The sequence below is a fragment of the Hypanus sabinus genome, chromosome 4, assembly GCF_030144855.1.
Source record: "Hypanus sabinus isolate sHypSab1 chromosome 4, sHypSab1.hap1, whole genome shotgun sequence".
Classification (NCBI taxonomy): Eukaryota; Metazoa; Chordata; class Chondrichthyes; order Myliobatiformes; family Dasyatidae; genus Hypanus; species Hypanus sabinus.
Genome location: NC_082709.1, coordinates 21,418,011 through 21,440,334, shown reverse-complemented (window position 1 = coordinate 21,440,334; position 22,324 = coordinate 21,418,011). Strand labels below are relative to the sequence as shown.

The following is a 22,324-nucleotide window of genomic DNA, read 5'->3' as shown; positions in this document are numbered from 1 at the left end:
ACCACCAGCGTTTTCTGTGTATGTTGAACTCCAGATAAAGTTATCCATCGGCACCTAAAGCTGAAGAAGCCAAACCTGGAGAAACTATGTCAGGGCTTGAGAAAGTTACAAAAATTAGGAAAGGTGGACCATGGAAGCATTTGACTAGGGAAAATTAAAAGTAATTAAAAACTCAGGAGCCACTGTAGCTCAGCAGAACCAAGGGTTTGGGAATATTGGAGTTTGCAGCATTACTACAGGGACAGATGAGTTTTGGAAGAAGACCAGACTCCAATTTATGGAGGTTAAAATATAGCAGACCAGCCAGTGAGTATTGTAATGGTCAATTTCAGGAGGACTGAGAGCATGGATGAAAATTTTAGCAGTAGCTGAGTTGAGTTCTGATGTGATTACTATGAGGTATGGGTGATTAGTTGTAATAATGAAGTGATCTGTGGTAATTAGCACAACATTGGATCAAATAAAACTGGTAGAAGATGTATATCAACAGTAAGAAAAGATATTTAGAAATTTGCTGTTGCAGTATTTTATGGAAAGTTTGGTAACTACTAATTAGCTGAGGTATGTACTTGTTTATTTTCAGGAGTTTTCATATAACATATTAACTAACACCTCTTTCTCATCATCAGATTGTCTAACCAATCATGGGAGACGTTAAGATTTCTCAAACTACCACTCGTATTTCCAAAACAACGCTAACATTGGAAAGGCCTCAAGGGGACAGCTGCCCACCTGAAGTGCCTGTATTCACATTGCCTCCAAGAAATGTTCGTATTCCCATTGGTGGAACGGCCAGATTTGATGGAAAGGTATGTCAGTCTGAATTATGCTATTGGATTGGTACTTTTAGGTGAATGTACTGTGTTTCTGGTAGAGTCATAGAAAAAATACAGCATAGAAACAGACCCTATGGCCCATCTAGTCCATGCTGAAACCTTTTAAACAGCCTACTCCCATTGACTACATGCCCCTACTGTCCAGGTACCTATCCAAAATTTTCTTAAACGTTGAAATCAAACTTGCATGCACCACATGTGTTGGCAGCTTATTCCACTCTGTCAGGACCCTCTGAATGAAGAAGTTTCCCCTCATGTTCCCCTGAAACTTTTTAGCTTTCGCCTTTAACCCATGCCCTCTAGTTGTAGTCCCATGCAATCACAGTGGAAAAAGACTGCTTGCATTTACCCTATTAATGCCCCTCATAATTTTGTATACTTTGATCAAATTTCCTCTCAATGTTGTAAGGAATAAAGTCCAAACCTATTCAATCTTTTCTCATTACTCAGTTCCTCCAGACCAGCAACGTCCTTGTAAATTTTCTCTGCACTCTTTCAACCTTATTTACATCTTTCCTGTAGGTAGGTGAGCAAAACTGCACATAAGACTTCACCAAAACATCCCATCTCCTATACTCAATACCTTGATTTATGAAGGCCAATGTGCCAAAAAGCTTTATGACCCTATCTACCTGTGATGTCGCTTTCAAGGAATAATGGACCTGTATTCCCAGACCCCTTCTACCAGGCTCCCCAGTGCCCTTCTGCTCATTGTGTAAGATCTACTTTGGTTGGTCCTACTGAAGGGCAAAACCTCACACTTGCCTGCTTTAAATTCTATCTGCCATTTTTCAGCACATTTTTCCAGCTGATGCAGATCCCTCTGCAAGCTACGATAGCCTTCCTCACTGTCCACTACACCCCCAATCTCGGTGTCATCCGCAAATTTGCTGATCCAGTTAACCAGATTGTTATCCGGATTGTTGATATAGATGACAAACAACAACAGATCCAGCATCAATCCCAGTGGCATTCCACTACTCAAAAGCCTCCAGTCAGAGAGGCAACTCTCTACTACCACTCTCTGGATTGTAACACAAAGCCAATGTCAAATCCAATTTACTATTTTATCTTGAATGCCAAGTGACTGAACCTTCTTGACTCACCTCCCATGTGGTACCTTGTCAAGTATCTTGCTAAAGTCCATGAAGCTAGCAGCCTCTGCTTTGCCTACATCCACTTTCCAGTAAGTTCCTCAAAAACTGTAAGATTGGTTAGAAATGATCTCTCACAAGCAAAGCCATATCGACTATCCAAATACTTATATATATGGTCCCTTTAGAATATTTTCCAATAACTGCCCCACTACTGATGTCAGATTTACTGGCCTATAATCTCTTGGTTTACATTTAGAGCTTTTCTTAAACCGCAGAACAATATTGGCAATCCTCCAATCTCTGGTACCTGTCCTGTTGCTAAGGATGATTTGTATATCTCTGCTAGGGCCCTGGCAATTTCTGTGCACGTCTCCCATAGGGTCCAAGGGCAACTTGTCAGGCTCTGGGGATTTATGCACCCTGATCTGCCTCAGGACAGCAAACACCTCCTTCTCTGTAATCTTTTTAGGGTCCATGAAGTCGATGCTGCTTTGCCTCACTTCTATAGACTTTGTATCTCCCTCACCTTGTCTGCTAGCGTAACTTCATGCTATCTTTAGCCCTCCTGATTACTTTCTTAAGCGCCCTCTTGCAGTTTTTATACTCCATAATGACCTCATTTGTTCCCACTTGCCTATACCTGATATGCACTTCCTTTCATTCTTAATCAAGGCACTAACATATCTTGAAAGCCTAGGTACCCTACACTTGTTATCTTTAACAAACAAGAAAGAATCTGCAGATGCTGGAAATCGAAGCAACACAAACAAAATGCTGGAAGAACTCAGCAGACCAGGCAGCTCTATGGAAAAGAGTCCAAGTCAAACACAGAAGGGTTCCAGCTCGAAATGTCAGCTGTACTTGTATCTTTACCTTTTATTCTGAAGGCCACATATGAGCTTTGTACTCTTAAAATTTCACATTTGAAGGCCTCTCACTTATCGAGAACATTTGCTAGAAATCATCCTGTCCCAATCCACACTTGCCAGATCATTTCTGACACCATCAAAGTTGTCCTTTCTCCAATTAAGAATTTCAATCTGCCAACCAGACCTACCCTTTTGCATTTTTGAAACTAATGGCATTGTGATCACTAGATGGAAAAGCGCTTCCCTACTCAAACAGCTGTTACCTGCCCTGTCTTGTTCCCTGGCAGATCAAGTTGGGACTTCTCTATATTGATTAAGGAAACTTTCCTGAAAACATTTGACAAACTCTATCCCATCTAGTCCTTTTACAGTATGGGGTTCCCAGTCAATATGTGGAAAGCTAAAATCACCTATTATAACAACCTTCTGTTTCTTGCAACAGTCTGTGATCTCTTTACAAATTTGTTCTACATCTCTGGGACTGTTGGGTTGTCTTTAATATGGCCTCATTAACATGGTCATACCTTCTTTATTTCTCAGTTCCACCCATAACAATTCATTGCACAAGATCTGCAGTTTATCTTGACTGAGCACTGCTGTGACATTTTCCTTGACTAGTAACAGCCCCTTTAATCCCACCTGCTCTATTGCGTCTAAAACAACGAAACTCTGGAATATTGAGCTGCCGGTCCTGCCCCCCTCCCCACAACCAAGTCTTCCGAATGGCTATTATAATTGCAGGTGTTGATCCATGCCCTGAGCTCATCTGCCTTTCCTGTGATATAAATGCAGCACAGGACTCTAGTCACACCATGCTCAACCTTCAGTGTCCTGACAACATCTGAGATCTTAATAACATGTCTCCACAGCCTCTCCCTGAACTGTTCAGGGACTCTGGTTCCCAGTCCCTGCAACTCTAGTTTAATCTCCATCATGCAGCACTAGCAAATTCCCCTGAGGATATTTGTTCCCTTCCAGCTCAATTGCAAACCATCTCTTCTGTACAGGTCCCACCTTCCCTGGAAGAGCCCAATAATCCAAAGGTTTTCTGCCCCTCCCCACACCATCCCCTTAGCTACATCTTAAACTGTACAATCTTCCTATTTCTAGCCCCATTGGTATGTAGCACAGTTAGATCACAATCCTGGAGGTCCTTCCTGCCCTTTAACTTAAATCCCTGAACTCACTTTGCAGAATTTTGGCACTCGGCAAAGAAAAAGAGAATTCCTGCATTTGCCCAACTTTAACAATTTCCAAAAGTGTCATTCAAATCTGGTCTGCTTATGAAGCAATCCTCCAGCACATGATAATCTAAATGCTCAATGCTGGTCAGTCCAGTTAAATTATGGAATAAGTCATTATAAAATACAGTAAATTGGACAAATACATTATAACTACAAATGCATTATTCCATATTACTAATTATAAATTATAACTTAGCTTCTTCACACTTCTTACACAGTATTTTGGTTTAAATGATTTGGCTCAGCAATGCCTAAGTAAATAAGTATACAGCATTTTTTTTTGTCTACCTGCAATTATGCTTGAATAGGATAATCCCTGAGGAATTCCTGGAAATCACGCATTACTTTCTGGCTTACCTGTCACAGTGTGGTTTTTGTTCTGAAATGCAGCCCTTACAAATAGTGGGCATGTAGGCACTTGGCTAATCCAATTTCATCGGTCATGTATGGAAGTTTGCAATGAAAAACATACCAGTACAATTGTTCCTTTTCTGTATGCATGCTATCTGACAGCAATTTAAATGTCAAGTTTGAAGAGTTCAATATGGTTTCGGAGACTGTCTCAGTTAATACTGTAATGGGCTCACTTATTGAATGCGCTGTTCAGAATCAGAATTCTCAGGTAGTTATTTCAAATAGAAACATCTCTCCTAACCTCAACAGAATTACAGCAAAATTCAATGAAGAACAGCATGCTTCACATCACTTGGGACAAACAATATTATTTTTACTGTATAAAATTACAGTGTATTTAGCTGAGAGAGTGCAAATCAAGCAATTAAGAAACTGGATTAATTTCTCTTCCCCATATAGAGGGCATTCTATCTTCTTCTTTGTGTTCTGCACCTGCGGTTCAATGGCTGTTCATAAAACCCTGTACCATCATACGTCTCCAATTGCCAGAGACAAACATCTATTCAGTCTGATTAGAATTTCTCTCTTTTATTTTAGTAAATTCGCTGTTTATCTCCTTTTTTTTCTATTGTTGGTTCACTTCTCCATATTCTATGTCGAAGAGTTGGGAGTTTTTGAAAACAGATTTATATTTATGAGCATCCAACAATATATCTATGGCCCTGCACTTGAGAAATTTTTGCAATTTTTCTCAGTTATTTGGCATAAAAGCCATCAGAAATTGAAATGTGAGTAGGCCATATGTTCTCTTGTGCCTGCTTCACCATGCAATAAGGTCATGGCTGGGTTTTTAATCTTTGCACTATTTTCCTGCATGAATCACAAAGCCCTTGATTCCTTTGACATATAAAAATCAATTGCTTCCTGAATTTTTCTAAGCATCCATATTATATATCTTAACTATGTTTCTCAGTCTTTAATGAACAAACCTCTAAACTCTGGAGTACTTTCCTATCCTATTATGGATTTAATGTGAAAGCCTGCAAGAAAATGAGTCTCAGACTCATATATGATGACATTTTGATGATAAATTTACTTCGAGTTTTGAACTTTGAAGCTTTCCACCTTCTTTCCTTTCCTTAAAACCTAACTTGTTAATCAATCTTTCGAACATCTGCCATGGGTTTAAGGTGCTGGGGAGTAGGTACAGAGGAGATGTCAGGGGTATGTTTTTTTACTCAGAGAGTGGTGAGTGTGTGGAATGGGCCGCTGGCAACGATGGTGCAGGCGGATATGATAGGGTCTTTTTAAGAGACTTTTGGATAGGTACATGGAGCTTAGAAAAATAGAGGGCTATGGGTAACTCTAGTAATTTCTAAGATGGGGATCTGTTTGGCACAAAGGGCCTGTATTGTGCTGTAGGTTTTCTATGTTTCTATCTGCCCTAGTATCTCCTTGAGTAGCTGACTTTTTTTCTCATTTGTTTAATTTCCTGTTCATGTGTACACTTTTGCTCTTTAATCAACACACACAAAATGCTGGTGGAGCTCAGCAGATCGGGCAGCAACAATGGAGGGGAGTAATGTTTTGAGCCAGGACCCTTGGAACTATGGAGGGATCAAGACCCCTAATCAGAACTAGAAAGGAAGGGGGAAGAAACCAAACCTGCCGAGTTCCTTAATCATTTTGTATTTGTTGCTCTGGATTTCCAGCGTGTGCAGAACATCTTGTGTTTATGAATTACTCTACGATCCTTCATTGGAATGAAATGGGAAAATATGTGTAACAAATATCTAAAATGACAGAGATTTTGCAGGTGTTGGAAATCTTGAGCAATGCACATAAAGTTCTGGAAGAGTTAAGCAAGTCTGGCAACATCTGTGGAGGGATATACAGTCGATGTTTCGGGCTGAGACCCATGATCAGGATGAAGAAGGGTCTCAGTCTGAAACATCAATAGGTGATTTTCCTTGACTTGTTGAATTCCTTAAGCATTTTGTGCGTGTTGCTCCAAATATCAAACATAATTTAGATCTAGACTCCTTTTAGGAGCAAACATGAGGAAATCTGCAGATGCTGGAAATTCAAACAACAACACACACAAAATACTGGTGGAACACAGCAGGCCAGGCAGCATCTTTAGGGAGAAGGGTCTCGGCCCGAAACGTCAACAGCGCTTCTCCCTATAGATGCTGCCTGGCCTGCTGTGTTCTACCACCATTTTGTGTGTGTTGCTCCAAATATCAAACATAATTTAGATTGAGACTGCTGACTTAAATTAAACCTAGCCCATCAGGAAACACAGAAGCAGCAGAGGCATGAAATCAATTGCAAGTGTCTGGTTGGAGGTTTGTTGATAGAATAATTCGATAACTATTAACGAGGAGCAGAAATTGACATTCAGGACGGTTGAAACCTTGCCTGTTGACTGGGTATGTGGCTTTGTCTTGTGTCATAGGTTTCCAGAGAGGCTTATGAATGGGTAGACTTGGATAAGGGACCTGTGGGAGCGTGAGAAATATGAGCGCTAAGTAGGGTTTGAAGTGCAGCTCTGCTGGCCATATCAAGCTGATCTGCTGCCTCAGCTGCAAACTGCCGCCTTGAGGTCAGCGGATGTGCACTTAGCTGGGCCTTTGTCCTTGATGCTCTAGACCCTTGGGATTGGTAGTGATGTCTTACGGCGACTGGGCCCCAGAGGCTTGATCACCCTGCCACAAATCTGACAGCAGAACTATGCCTGTCAGAGCAACCACTGAGTTTAAACTTACCATTCAGCAGCATGTAAAATTGAAACCAGTAATTAAAGAGCAAAATACTTAATAACTTCCAAGAACATTATAAAAGTGCTTAGGATTAATAACGAATCCACAACTGGACTTGCATTATTATTAAACTTTAAGTAAATATGTAAACGTGAATGTGAAAGCAAGTTCCAGTTTATCACAGCATGTGTGTGGAAGTCCAAGACGGCCTGTTGTTTTCAAAAGTTCCAATTGGAATTATTATTTACAGCCAACACAACTTACTCCATAAGGAAAATGTTTGATGTGTTCTGGAGTGTGCATAGCAATTTAACTTGTAGGGTTGTATTAAATACAAATATTCTGTATTTAATAAGGCACACACTCAGCGATACCAGAACAGCTTCTTCCCCTCTGCCATCTGAATCATAACTGGACAGACAGACAGACAGACATACTTTATTGATCCCAAGGGAAATTGTGTTTCGTTACAGCCGCACCAACCAAGAATAGTGAAGAAATATAGCAATATAAAACCATAAATAATTAAAGAATAATAAGTTAATCATGCCAAGTGGAAATAAGTCCAGGACCAGCCTATTGACTCAGGGTGTCTGACACTCCGAGGGAGGAGTTGTAAAGTTTGATGGCCACAGGTAGGAATGACTTCCTATGACGCTCAGTGTTACATCTCGGTGGAATGAGTCTCTGGTTGAATGTACTCCTCTGCCTAACCAGTACATTATGGAGTGGATGAGAGTCATTGTCCAAGATGGCATGCAACTTGGATAGCATCCTCTTTTCAGACACCATCTTCAGAGAGTCCAGTTCCACCCCCACAAACATCACTGGCCTTACGAATGAGTTTGTTGATTCTGTTGGTGTCTGCTACCCTCAGCCTGCTGCCCCAGCAGACAACAGCAAACATGATAGCACTGGCCACCACAGCCTCGTAGAACATCCTCAGCATCGTCCGGCAGATGTTAAAGGACCTCAGTCTCCTCAGGAAATAGAGACAGCTCTGCCCCTTCTTGTAGACAGCCTCAGTATTCTTTGACCAGTCCAGTTTATTGTCAATTTGTATCCCCAGGTATTTGTAATCCTCCACCATTTCCACCTGACCCCTTGGATGGAAACAGGGGTCACCGGTGCCTTAGCCCTCCTCAGGTCCACCACCAGCTCCTTGGGGACATTGAACCCTTGAGCACTACCTTACTTTTTAAATATTATTTCTGTTTTTTGCATGATTTTTAATCTACTCTATACGTGTATACTGTAATTGTTTTATTTATTTTTTCTATAATATGTATTGTATTGAACTGCTGCTGCTAAGTTAACAAATTTCATGCCGATGATAATAAACCTGATTCTGATCTGATTCTGTACATAAATTTAATTAGCTTAATTGGCAGAGAGCTTGTTTTCATGCTCTCTCTGCTTCTTCCCATCCCCATCCTCACCCTTTCTTGCTACTAGGCAACGGGTAGTCCTGATGAAGTGTCTCGGCCCGAAACGTCAACTGATTATTCTCATTCATAGATGCTGCCTGGCCTGCTAGGCTCCCCTAGCAGGTAGTGTGTGTATATCTTGTTGTTTCTTTTCTCAGGGTCTCCCGTGTAGATTCTAACGGAGCCTGTTCTTCCCCAGCTTGTGCATTCAACAGTTGTAGAACCTCCCCTTTAAGCAATGAAAGTTGGTAAAAGCAGTGTTTCCACTTATTATAGAAACCCACTGGTGAAATAACTAGTCCAGTAGTCATTGCCTGGCAACCTTGAGGTTGCTATGTCATCCACATCCCATTCAACATCTCGAGGATAAGTTGCCCCTTTCATTGGGAGTTATTGAATTTAGGAAAATAATACTTCTGTTCCTTTAAGCGTGATTTCAATTTTTGCGTCCCTGAAATTCTCTGGAGCTTCCGTCTACAATATTTTCAATTGCTTTTGTACAGCTTTTCCTATTTGTTCATGCCTCACTTTCATCATGCGGGGGATTTCACCCCCACGGTAGCCGAAGGTAGAGTGTTCCTGTGAAACGGTTTGTAAGCCGGAATGTCATAAAGTGAAGAAGCAATTACCATTTATTTATATGGGAAAAATTTGTGTGCGTTTGCAGGCCCAAAAAAATAACCTACCAAATCATGCCAAATAACACATAAAACCTAAAATAACAGTAACATATAGTAAAAGCAGGAATGATCTGATAAATGCACAGCCTATATAATGTAGGAATACTTTTCTGCAATCATTGCAGCTCTGTCCACCGCAGTGAAAATCTCACGCAAGCGCTCCCGGCAGAAATCACACGGCACAAACACGCTAGACAGAAACACTCTTTCCAGTAACCTTTATGCTATGAAGCTACCAAGTAACACGTAAATATACACAGCCTATATAAAGTAGAAATAATGTATGTACAGTGTAGTTTACTTACCGGAATCGGGAAGACAGTGAGCAGACTGATGATGATGTGTTAGGCTGAGTTGTCGGAGGTTGGGGTGGTGGGAGGTAGAGGAGACTGGGGTGTCATCTCATTGTCATCTGTTTCCATCAGGGCAGGCAGGTCATCATCTTCTATGTCTGCCTGCCTCGATGTCGAAGGTTGAGTTTCGTCGTCTGCTGTGGCTGATGTGGAAGGCCTGAAAAACGACAGCGTGCTTGACTGCTTAGCCTCGCGCATTTTTCTATCATACAGTTCTTTGTAAGCACTCAAACCTTCCCGCAAATATGCCCTAAACCTACGAACCCTTTCAAAATTGAAGTCATACTTTTCTGCAATCATTGCAGCGTTGTCAATCGCAACGAAAATCTCACGCAATTGCTTCATGTTCAGTTCCTGGACGACTTCACTTTCGGGCCATTCGCTACTGAGTTCGGTTTCAATTGTTATCCTTTCCTCTTTATCAGCTCTTCATCTATCAGTTCTTGGTCATGTGATGCCAAAACCTCTTCAACGTCATCTTTGTCAACTTCCACAAACCCTTAGCCAAACTTACTATATCCTTACTTTGTTCACCACGATCGAAACGCTTAATTATATCTAGTTTTACACTAAGTGTAACATCCTTATGTGCTCTTCTAGGTTTTTCTGATACCTTAGAACTCATCTTGCTAACGGATGCACAAAATAAATCGGGATAAAGCGCAGATGCTCACAGACACGTGTTTAAGCAATGCCGGCTAGAATGTAGTTCCGGGGGAGGAATTTGGTTGCTCGGCCTTTTTTCACACGCTACTAACAGTGAAAACACTTTCTGTTAGCGAAAACAGGTAACTAATGTAGGTCTTTCGTAACAGCGAGGTGTCGTAGAGCGGACGTTCGAAAAATGGGGGACACTTTCACTGACAAAGCGGATGTCATTGTCTGCCCTGAGTCCAGGAAGGAAGGACAAATTGCACAAAGATCAGTTTGATTGTTTTATTGAAATTGTCTGTGCTAGGCTCTGGTGTATGGCGATCTCAAGGCTGAGCGATATGCTTGGGGATGTTGGAAGTGCAATATAAAAACAGACTGGATATGTTGCTGATCTTCGTTCTGCTCAAAGAAACAGAGCTTATGTTCAGATTTCCTTGAAGCTTTGACTCTATTTTACTTTCCATTGAAATGCTCTGAGCAACTGATTATTCCCTGTGCAAAAATCAGACAGCTGATGGAACTTTGTGGACCAGGCAGCATCTATGAAGCGAACTGGACAACTGACATTTCAGGACAAAAAGTCAGTTGCATATTTGCCTCTTCAGATTCTGCTTCTGCTTTTTGTTCCTAATTCTAGCATCTGTGGTCTCTTGTGTCTTCCGACTAGTCCAAGTATTTTCCATTTTTATTGCAAAATCACTTTACATAATATTGAAGACGCCATAAAACTTATGGTTGTCTTAATTAAAATGCAGGCTTTATAGGCAGCCCCATATAAGGAAGCACTTCGGTTTTTGTCTGACTTTTATTTTAATGAACTTGAGGGAATGATTTAAACTTCTACACACTTGTAAACTGAAGTATTCACATAATGCCAAAAAGATTTAATAATGACCATTGGTAACAAAACCAGTTCTTTGTTTGAATAAATCTTATAATTGGGCCTTTTACTTGTAACATTATCTGGAGTTTGATTAGACACACTTGTCATCTTTAGAATGATGAATAGTGAGGTAAGGGCTTTGATCTTCCTCAGTAGTCTGGCAGGATGAGCTGTGTAATCACCATGTTGAACACAACAGTAAATCCTGATGCTCTGTAAAACAGTGTAACAGACGTGTTTTGTTCAAGAAGGGCTTTTGTGTTCTCATCAAGCATGAGAAGTTTTTCACTAAGTAGCTTTTATTTGCTTTCATCCATAAAAATATCCATTAATATTTTAAAAAGTGTACAGTTGTGTGGGTAGGTCATTAGTGAAATTAACTGATGATTTCTTTGTAAATTAAGGCATCTTTTCATTGGTCCTTTTAGGGTTTATTTTGATGGAAACCATTGTCACCACATTGAATTAGTAAATGCGCCCTCTGTTTAACTTGTTTTTTCATGTCTTGTTGATGAAATGGTATAGTGTCAATTTTTATTCATTCAAATTAGCACTAATCATTACTTTTAAGTTGTTCTGTTTGCCCTCATTGTGTTGGGCCTCTCCTCAGTCCACTTGCTTTTCCATTTGAAACCTAAGGAATGCCATATTTTTAGGAATCAGTTCACCCTTTGATTTTTAATCTCGTTTAAGTTCTTCAAAGTCAACGGTCGGGAGAAATGGAGAAAAACCACTCAGAGTGCTATACGGAGGAATGAGCAGAGTTTGAGGAGATCGGGGTGACTTTGAAGAGTGCACGGCATGTGCAGTCTTTTTGCCCTTCCGTGAAGCTGCCGTGTATGCAGGATTGGGAATGGGAGTGGATGAGGCTGTGATCTCAGCTGCTTTGGAGACAGGCCAAAATACAAACCTAGAACCTCTGAGGCTGCTGCAGGAACATCAGAATGCATCTTATTAATTATTCATTTATGGAATGCACCTTTGTAGACCTTCTACCTGGTCAGGAAATAACAAAAAGTATGTTTGTGCAAATCTTAATCCTCATTGACCAAGACCTGCCACAGGGAATCCAAGTGTGTACAAAATGGACAACAGACATTTCATCCTCAACTTGGTCCAGACAAAGAACAATGCTAGCATCACCACTATCAAGGGGCTTCAGTATGTCGAAGACAATGACATTACCGCACACACTGAAGAAGACCTTCAGTGTATCCTGAACACCTTTGCCAAGGCATGTAGGGCCCCGGGTCTTGACTTGAATTTTAAAAAGACACAGGTCCTATATCAACCACCGCCTAATATATGCAGCCCTTCATGAAAGCTGAAAATGTTGATGACTTTTTGTACCTTGGCACACTCTCTCCTCAAAAGCAGGCATTGACAGAGATCAACCACTGTGTGGTGCTACTGAAGCCAATGCAAGATTAAGGAAAGAGTCTTTGAAGACCATGACCTACAGGTCCAAACAAAACTTTTGGTCTATAGGGCAGTCATCCTTTCAACATTACAATATGGAGCTGAATTATGGTCCTACAGTAGGTGCCGGAAAGCCCTGGAACAATAACTCCAAAGATCCTTACGAAGGATCAGGTTGAAGGACTAACACCAGCGCACTGGAAGGGGCCAACACGAATAGTATCTCCACCCCCATAAAGCTATAACATTTCTGATGGATCAGTCATGTCATTTTGGATCCCTAACTCACATCTCCCTAAACAGGTCCTTTGCTCGCAGTTGAAGGAAGGTCAGTGGGCAAAGGAAACATTTTCAAAGATAACATCAAAATCAGTCTGAAGAAATTTGCCATTATTTCTGAAAACTGGAAAGACATTGTCCCAGATACACCAGGAGGAAATCGGTCCGAGAGAGCGCTGTGCCTCTGCTGTGGCAGCTGTGAAAGCAGAGACTGTTAAAAACCAGAAGACCCAATCACTAACCACACTCTTTCCTCTTTCCCACACTGCTCCAGAATACATAGATCCCAGATCGGCCTGAGGACCCACCAATAGACATCGCCTTAGGAGAACACACTATTCCACTGGAGAGATCGCCTGACTGCTACGAATCATATTTCAATGTCAGCATCAACTACTTGTTGATATTCTCCTTTTGGAAAGCAAACTCAGATGTTGCCTTAGTTCATCTTGTAATTTCCCAGTTCCCCTCAATGGGTAAATTGCTGTTCTGCCACCGATTCCAGTGCTTTTTCTAAATCCATAAATATAAGGAAATTCTGTGAATTGGTGCCTGTTTGGTGGTTGTTAAGAACAGATGCTTATCCTGTTTTTCTAGAACTAATTACTGATGTCCAACCTGTGCAGTAATTGGAGCCTTCTGCCTTTGTACACAACACATCTTCTCATTAAAATGAATAAGCAGAAACGTTAAATTAGGGTGCACAAATTGAAAATCAAGGTCCTAACCGTTAAGCTAACACTGTTATTCTTCTACAGAGTCAAATTTCATTTGAAATGAGTAAAGAAAGGACTGACTACACTGTAAAGTGCAAAAATAGCAATAACAATTGCCTGGATTTTTCTGGAAATGCTAGTAGTTGGAAGTGTAAACCCTGGCCTTTGCTCAAGGTTAATAAACACTGGCTTTTGTCTGCTCAAGATTAATAAACCCTGGCCTTCGTCTGCTCAAGATTAATAAACCCTGGCCTTCGTCTGCTCAAGGTTAATAGACCCTGGCCTTCTGAGCTTCTGCGGGCAGATTGAGACGTTCTGAGTGTACTGACAGATTTGGATCAGCAGACCTGTTAGTTTGCTCCTCAGATTAAATCCACCATGGCTGTTTGTTTATTATAAATTGATTGAGATACAGGAGGGAATAAGCCCTTTGAGCTGTGCTCCCCAGCAATCCACGATCTAACCATAGTCTAATTATGACACAATTTACAATGACCAATTAACCTCCAAATTGGTATGTCTTTGGACTGTGGGAGGAAACCCGAGCACCCAGAGGAAACCAACGCGGTCACAGGGAGGATGTGCAAACTGCTTTCAGAGGGTGGCGGGACATTCATGCTGAGGAATTGTTTCTCGAATCCTCTGGCAGGTCAGACTTGGCCCAGGGCATGACACCTGGACAGGTATCCTATCTTTGTGACTCACTGTTCTCAAGTGAGTGTGTATGATCAGTGGTGGAGAATTCACTTCACGTGGCACATGCGGCAGTCTGCTCAACTTGTGCCCTGGGACCTTTGATAAAAAGAATAATTATTGAGATGGAGTAGAAAATCTGTGATGAAAGAGTGAGCCTTCATAGTGGAAGAGACAGTGAAAGAGCCCATTTCAGCCACTTAGTAGGATGATGCTATGGAGCACTTCAGGATATTTTCCTTGGTTGGACCATGTGACCAACTTCGAGGATCATCAGAACGAATCCTTGACTACATCCATACAAACAGTGGATGGTAATCTGTCCAGTGGCAAGATACGATGACATACATCTCAACTCTGGCCATGGAGTACATCGCTCATCTCTATCAAGTTATTGCCTAAATGAATTGTTAAACTGAATGCAATGAAAAAGCTGCATGATTAGGAAGTTCACCATTGTCACAGAGGCAATTACCTACACATTCTAGCCAGTCTACCGTTGCAGGATCGGTTGTGGAGTAAGTTCAACAACTTTAAATTTCAGGGCATTAACATATTGGAAGACCTGTCCTACGCCTAGCTCTTAGATGTAATCACAAGGGAAGTTGCTCCAGCGTCTATATTTTTGGGAGGTTAAGGAGGTTCGGCCTGGCAATGAGCACTGTAACAAACTTCTGCAGAAGGTGTCCTGACTGGTTGCATCATGGTCTAATGTGGCAATTCGAATGCACAGGAACACAAGAAGCTCACGGACTCTACCCGTTACATCATGGGCACATCCGTCCCACCATGAGTGGTATCTCCAGAAGGTATTGCTCCCAGAAGGCAAAATCCATCTGGGCCAAGCCAACAGGCAGGAAATACGGAAGCTTGATGTCCCACGCTACCAGGATCAAGGACAGTCTCAATCTTCAACCATTCAGTTCTTGAACCTACCAACAGAACCCTAATCAATACATTTTAGCAATATTATGAGCTTAGATCGCTTACACCAAAGTGGACAATTTTTTGTTTCGATTGTGTCCTTTCTTGTAAGATTATATATAATTTCAGGTCAGTTTGTTTTTCTTGTACTACTTCCATGATGCTATGTGTCTGTTTTGCTGCGATAAGTTTTTCATTACATCCAGGCACACATGCATTTGTGCACAGAACAAACTTGACTTTGACTTTGCTTCATCTCGGGGAAGCGCTATGCAGGTCAATGTATCTGTCAGTGTCTTTAATATGCTGACATCTTTGTTGAACATGCCATTCTACAATAATCTACCAACACCTTTTTCACGGTTAAAAAGATTAATCATTTCTCCAGCATTGCGCTGATGTTCTCCCACATAATCTACACAGATGTAAAAGAAGATTCCATTTCCGGATCTGAGGGCACTGGTAGAAATAATGAAGGAATATTGCACTGTCAGGAGTGCTGTCACTCAGGAGATTAAGCCAAACCCCACCTGTCCTTCCAGGTGCTTGCAACATACTTTATATCTATTGTTGAAGTCATGGTACCGTGGGTATAAAAAAATCCTACAACGGATGCCACAGATTACTTGATTAACTATCACGCAAATATAAACAGGACTTTACTAAAGCTAAAAATCAGTTGTTTTCCTTAAAGAACATTAGATACACAAGGTGCTGTATAAATATGAGATTTTTTTAATCCGTTGGTTTTGCCTGATGGATAATGCTCCCTGACTTGGCTCCTGTATGTTTGGAGTATCAAGCTTCAGATTTCACAATTGAAAACGTTTAAGTGCAAGATCTCAGTCCTGTGCCAAGCCTCAACAGTGACAGAGCGGGCATTCTCTCAAATCGGCAAGTGTTTGCAAAACGTTGCGTAAATGGATTTAGAGACTTCTCCTTATTCAGCATAAACTGCCTGACTAAAAGCCCTCTTCCTTAACTTAAAATCTTTCTGTTTTTCTACAGGAGATTGCATTTTACTTTTTAAAATATTCTGTAGGAAGATGTAATTCGGAGAAATGTACATAATTCACAACCACCAACATTGAGTTGGGGCTATGCATTTAAGAGCTGGTCTGATGTGATGACTTTGTTCCATAAATGGTTTTAGTGAGCTTTTGTGTGTCGGTTTAGGAAGTTCAATAAAATGTGTTATGGGTATCATTGAACATAAAACCCCTCACTTCATTTTATTTGTGGACACCTACATTAGTGACCCTGATGCTCTTGGACAATTCCGGAGTTATTGAACGTGTCAACCAACGCAGTCGCTTTGAATCTGCTGGACTTTCCGGAGCAAAATGCCGTCGCTTGGTTCGACCAAGCAGAGGCCCAGTTTGCTATGCGAGAAATCTCCACAGACAACACCAAATTCTACTACGTGGCAGCGTCGCTGAGCAATTCCATGGCTGCGAGGTTGGTGAGGCTGTCTGAACACCCGCCTGAATATGATAAATACTGATCACTGAAAACTCACTTTTGGACCATCAGAGTCTGAACAAGCCAAACTCTTGCTGTCTGTGCCTGGCCTCAGCGATGTTAGCCTTCAGAGCTAATGGACCATATGCTATCTCTCTTGGGAAATCAACGTCCTTGTTTTATTTTAAAGAATTCTTCGTGCAGTAAATGCCTGATCCAGTTTGCATATCCCTTGCTAATGCACCTGTGACGGACTATAGGGGGTTTGCTGATGGTCTACACTCAGCCAGACAGCTGACAGCTCCTTTCTCTACCTCAATAAGCCCAGACCGCATGGCCCCCAACATAAGTTTGCCCATTGCTGCGACAAAGACCACGTTGGGCCTGTATTTTTACCATGCTCTCTTTAGTCTGAACACTATGAAGTGCCAACTGTCTAGCAGCTTCAACAGCACCAGTATATCAGGACATCAGAGATCTGTGAACACCGTGACTTCCAGCTGCCAGGGTCGTCTATTGTACGTTACAGACACCCTTTCAGGGCGATACTTCCTGTGTAATCCAGGTGCTCAAATAAGCGTGCTGCCAGCATTGCCTGTTGATGAGAAGGCAAAGAGCAACGCAATATAGGACTGTCTGCCGGAGAAAGCAGGATCTCCCAGTGGCCACACATTTTAATTCCACGTCTCATTCCCATTCTGATATGTCTATCCATGGCCTCCTCTACTGTCGAGATGAAGCCGCACTCAGGTTGGTGGAACAACACCTTATATACCGACTGGGTAGCCTCCAACCTGATGGCATGAACACTAACTTCTCTATCTTCTGTTAATGCCCCTCCTTACCCCATCCCTGATTTATTTATTCCCCCCTTTTTATTCTCTCTCTGCCCATCACTCTGCCATCAATTGACTAACTACTTTGGTTCTGTCTTCACTAAGGAGGACATAAATAATCTTCCGGAAATAGAAAGGGACCGAGGGTCTAGTGAGATGGAGGAACTGAGGGAAATACATGTTAGTAGGGAAGTGGAGTTAGGTAAATTGAAGGGATTAAAGGCAGATAAATCCCCAGGGCCAGATGGTCTGCATCCCAGAGTGCTTAAGGAAGTAGCCCAAGAAATAGTGGATGCATTAGTGATAATTTTTCAAAACTCCTTAGATTCTGGATTAGTTCCTGAGGATTGGAGGGTGGCTAATGTAACCCCACTTTTTAAAAAAGGAGGGAGAGAGAAACCAGGGAATTATAGACCGGTTAGTCTGACATCGGTGGTGGAGAAAATGCTAGAGTTCGTTATCAAAGATCTGATAACAGCACACTTGGAAAGAGGTGAAATCATCGGACAAAGTCAGCATGGATTTGTGAAAGGAAAATCATGTCTGATGAATCTTATAGAATTTTTTGAAGATCTAACTAGTAGAGTGGTTAGGGGAGAGCCAGTGGATGTGGTATATTTGGATTTTCAAAAGGCTTTTGACAAGGTCCCACACAGGAGATTAGTGTGCAAACTTAAAGCACACAGTATTGGGGGTATGGTATTGATCTGGATAGAGAATTGATTGGCAGACAGGAAGCAAAGAGTGGGAGTAAACGGGACCTTTTCAGAATGGCAGGCAGTGACTAGTGGGGTACCGCAAAGCTCAGTGCTGGGACCCCAGTTGTTTACAATGTATATTAATGATTTAGACGAGGGAATTAAATGCAGCATCTCCAAGTTTGCGGATGATACGAAGCTGGGCAGCAGTGTTAGCTGTGAGGAGGATGCTAAGAGGATGCAGGGTGACTTGGATAGGTTAGCTGAGTGGGCAAATTCATGGCAGATGCAATTTAATGTGGATAAATGTGAGGTTATCCACTTTGGTTGCAAGAACAGGAAAACAGATTATTATCTGAACGGTGGTCAATTAGGAAAAGGGGAGATGCAACAAGACCTGGGTGTCATTGTACACCAGTCATTGAAGGTGGGCATGCAGGTACAGCAGGCGGTGAAAAAGGCAAATGGTATGTTGCCATTCACAGCAAAAGGATTTGAGTACGGGAGCAGGGAGGTTCTACTGCAGTTGTACAAGGCCCTGGTGAGACCACACCTAAAATATTGTGTGCAGTTTTGGTCCTCTAATCTGAGGAAAGAGATTCTTGCCATAGAGGGAGTACAGAGAAGGTTCACCAGATTGATTCCTGGGATGGCAGGACTTTCATATGAAAAAAGACTGGATCGACTAGGCTTATACTCATTGGAATTTAGAAGATTGAGGGGGGGTCTTATTAAAACGTATAAAATTCTAAAGGGATTGGACAGGCTAGATGCAGGAAGATTGTTTACGATGTTGGGGAAGTCCAGAACGAGGGGTCACAGTTGAAGGATAAAGGGGAAGCCTTTTAGGACCGAGATGAGGAAAAACTTCTTCACACAGAGAGTGGTGAATCTGTGGAATTCTCTGCCACAGGAAACAGTTGAGGCCGTTTCATTGGCTATACTTAAGAGGAAGTTAGATATGGCCCTTGTGGCTAAAGGGATCAAGGGGTATGGAGAGAAAGCAGGTACAGGGTTCTGAGTTGGATGATCAGCCATGATCATACTGAATGGCGGTGCAGGCTCGAAGGGCCGAATGGCCTAGTCCTGCACCTATTTTCTATGCTTCTATGAAATGAATATGCCTGGACTGGTTTGATAACTTGTGGTTTCGTGTTTTATATTCCGTGTTTTCTGTTTTATTTTTGCAGTTTATGCGATTTGTTCTTGTTTTTTGCTTGTTGGGGGTATGATGTTTCTCTTTGAATATTCCATAACCTGCTTTGTTCATTCCGTAGCTGTGGGGAAAACAAATCTCAGGTTGCATATTGTGTACACTCCTTTAATAATACATGTACTTTGAATCTTTGAATTATTGTCCATCCCCATAATTGCCCATATATTGGTATTAGACCCATCAGGAACATCAAGTACTAAACTGATCATTCCATGCAATTTCCTTTCCAAAGTGAATTGGAAATATGACTGGTTTGGAAAATCTGCCTTTCATTTTAATGTTAATGCAGAAAAAATTCACTCCCATTTTAAATAACATATCAAGTAGATGCTATATATATGTCTGGTGTGTGTTTCTGCATGCCCAGTATATCTACTCAATCAATTCTAAGATAAAAGATATGTCAGTGTAAGGAGATGCACAGCATGATAATTGAAGTTAAAACAAAAACACAGGGTCATCTTGGAAATTATACAATTTTTCAGAATCTGTTGAGCAATCCAACAGCATCAGTTTTCAATTAACCATTCTGGGAATATCAGTGGTCATTTTCACGGTACTTAACATAAATATTGAATTATATGTACTAATGCTGTGCAGAACGCTATGATATAAATAGTTGTTGAAAGGTTTCATATTGGCTGTCTGGGAGGGTGCCAATAATCTTTGAGTAAAACTCACTCGCTGTTGTATTTAAGTAATTTTGTGTATCTGTCAATGAAGAGGTATTTATATCTATGGTGTGAGTTCCAAATAATTATGAACCAGTAGAATAATTGTTCAAAAATGATAATATGTTAATAGCAATCCTTCTGGTACCAAGTGCCTATTTTCACATGGGGAATATAAGTAGGCCACCTAGTGGTGGGACCAAAGATTGCAATGTGTTGAAACGTGAAGCAACTTCCAGACTTCGGGTACAAGAATTCCTATTGACTGATGGAAAACTTAAGAGATATTTTAATATTGCAACAGAAAGGCCATGGATCTTTGTGCAAGATAGACTAAATGGCCTTATTCTGTGCTGTAATGTTCTATAATTATTCTCAGCGGTACACCAAACCTACTCCGAATATGCGCTGAATAAAATCAGTAAACACACAAAACACTCAGCTGATTAAGCAGCATCAGTAGAGGAAAGAACGACTGATGCTTCAGATCAGGACACTTTGGCAGAACTTGGAGGGAAAACAATGGTCTGAAAGTGAGTAATCATTATGTGTAGAGTCTGTTTCCTTCAGAATTTAGTTACTAAATTCACAAAAACAGATGTTTTTCAGGGTATTTCAATGTGTGGCACAGATAATGAGATAATTTCTAAGTGCTGCCTTGCTTAGCTCATGCAGATCCATGATGTCCAGTTTCCAGCATCGCAAGACTTTTGGCTTACACTTCTGATGGAAATTATCATTGAAGTTAAATGAATAAAGGCTGATTTATACTTGTGCGTCGCATTGATGCCATAGGTAATGCATACCCTACGCAGTAGGGTGACATGCACCTCTCCAGAAATGTTACTCACGCGTCGTGGTGACGCAGACCGCAACAACTGTGGTTGGTTCGTTTGATAGCATTGCATTTCCTCCTACGCATTTCTGGTTGCTTTTTCTCTGCCATGTCTGTACACCGATGCGAAATAGATGAACCAAATCGTCAAATCTACCTGCCGACATGCGAAAATGTTTGAAATGCATTTTCTTGTCCATGTCTCTCACGAAGGAACTCAACGCAGTGGCACAGAAACCCCACCGCCAGCTAGCATTTTGGCGCACACCAATGCATGCTCGCTACGGCGTAGAGCAACGCAGAAGTGAAAATCAGGGTTACGGCATAGGCTGCGGCATAGCCCGTACGCACAAGTGTAAATCAGCTTTTAGTCTAACAAATGGGAGATGCTGTTGGATTACTCCTACAACTAGTTATCACTTTGTGCTTGTAAAATAGTATTTCAACAGCTATAGACATATTTTCACCTGCTAAGCTAATGCAGAGAGGTTCTTCAATTGGTTTTGTTCTTTCTGACTTTTCAAAGAGTTTCATACTTAACCAATGGCTGTTACTTGTCTGACTTCTGGCATTTCCTCAGTAGGGTAGTTTTGAATGATCATGTTCACACCACGAGAGCCTCCACACCTCGATTAAATGTGTGAGTGTTTGTGGCGGGCAGGACCGTCTGGGAGATGTGGATAGAGAGCCAAGAGGAAATGTCTTCTTCTAACTCCTGCTCCTGGTGTCATGATGGGGAAAAACATGTAACACTTCTGAAAAAATGCTAACAAATAGAAATTCAGGGCACATTTATCCCTGGCCTCTGCATTTGTCTGTAAAAATCTGTTGGTCCATGGCTGCTTGTATTGGTATGATGAGGCCGCTGTCAGGTTAGAGGAGCAACACATCTGTCTGGCTAGCCTCCAACCTGATGGCAAGTTAGATCTGTCTAACTTCAGGTAATTTCTCATGCTCCCCTCCCATTCCCCACTCTGGCTCCCCCTACCTTTTCTCTTCTCATTTTCCTATCGCCTCCCTCTGGGGTTCCTGCTCCTCCCTTTTCTCCCAGGTTCCTCTCTCCTCTCCTACCAGATTCCTTCTTTTCAGCCTTTTCCACTTACTATTTCAATCCCCTTCCCCATCCACCTAACCCCCACCCATCACCTTCTGATTCTACACCTCCCCCTCCCCACCTTCTCACTCTGGCTTCTTCCTCCTTCTTTCCCAGTCCTGATGAAGTGTTTCGGCCTGAAATGTCAACTGTCAATTCCTTTCCATAGATGTTGTCTGACCTGCTGACTTCCTCCAGCATTTTGTGTGTGGTTGCTCTGGATTTCCAACATCTGCAGAATCTCCGTGTCACAGGAAATGATGTAGTTTTCAGGCGTCAAAAGGAGCATGCAACTGCACCTCAATTATTATTAATTAGAATAGG

At 41.6% G+C, this 22,324-nt stretch overlaps 1 protein-coding gene across 1 annotated transcript in view; it reads left to right on the top strand.

The window, feature by feature from the left end:
* mylka (myosin, light chain kinase a) overlaps positions 1-22,324 on the top strand; it is a 334,126-nt gene that overhangs the window by 106,688 nt on the left and 205,114 nt on the right. Inside the window, exon 2 of the mRNA XM_059966550.1 lies at positions 630-809. Coding sequence (XP_059822533.1) covers positions 645-809 — 165 coding nt within the window. The 5' untranslated portion in view covers positions 630-644. The remainder of the gene's footprint in view (positions 1-629; positions 810-22,324) is intronic.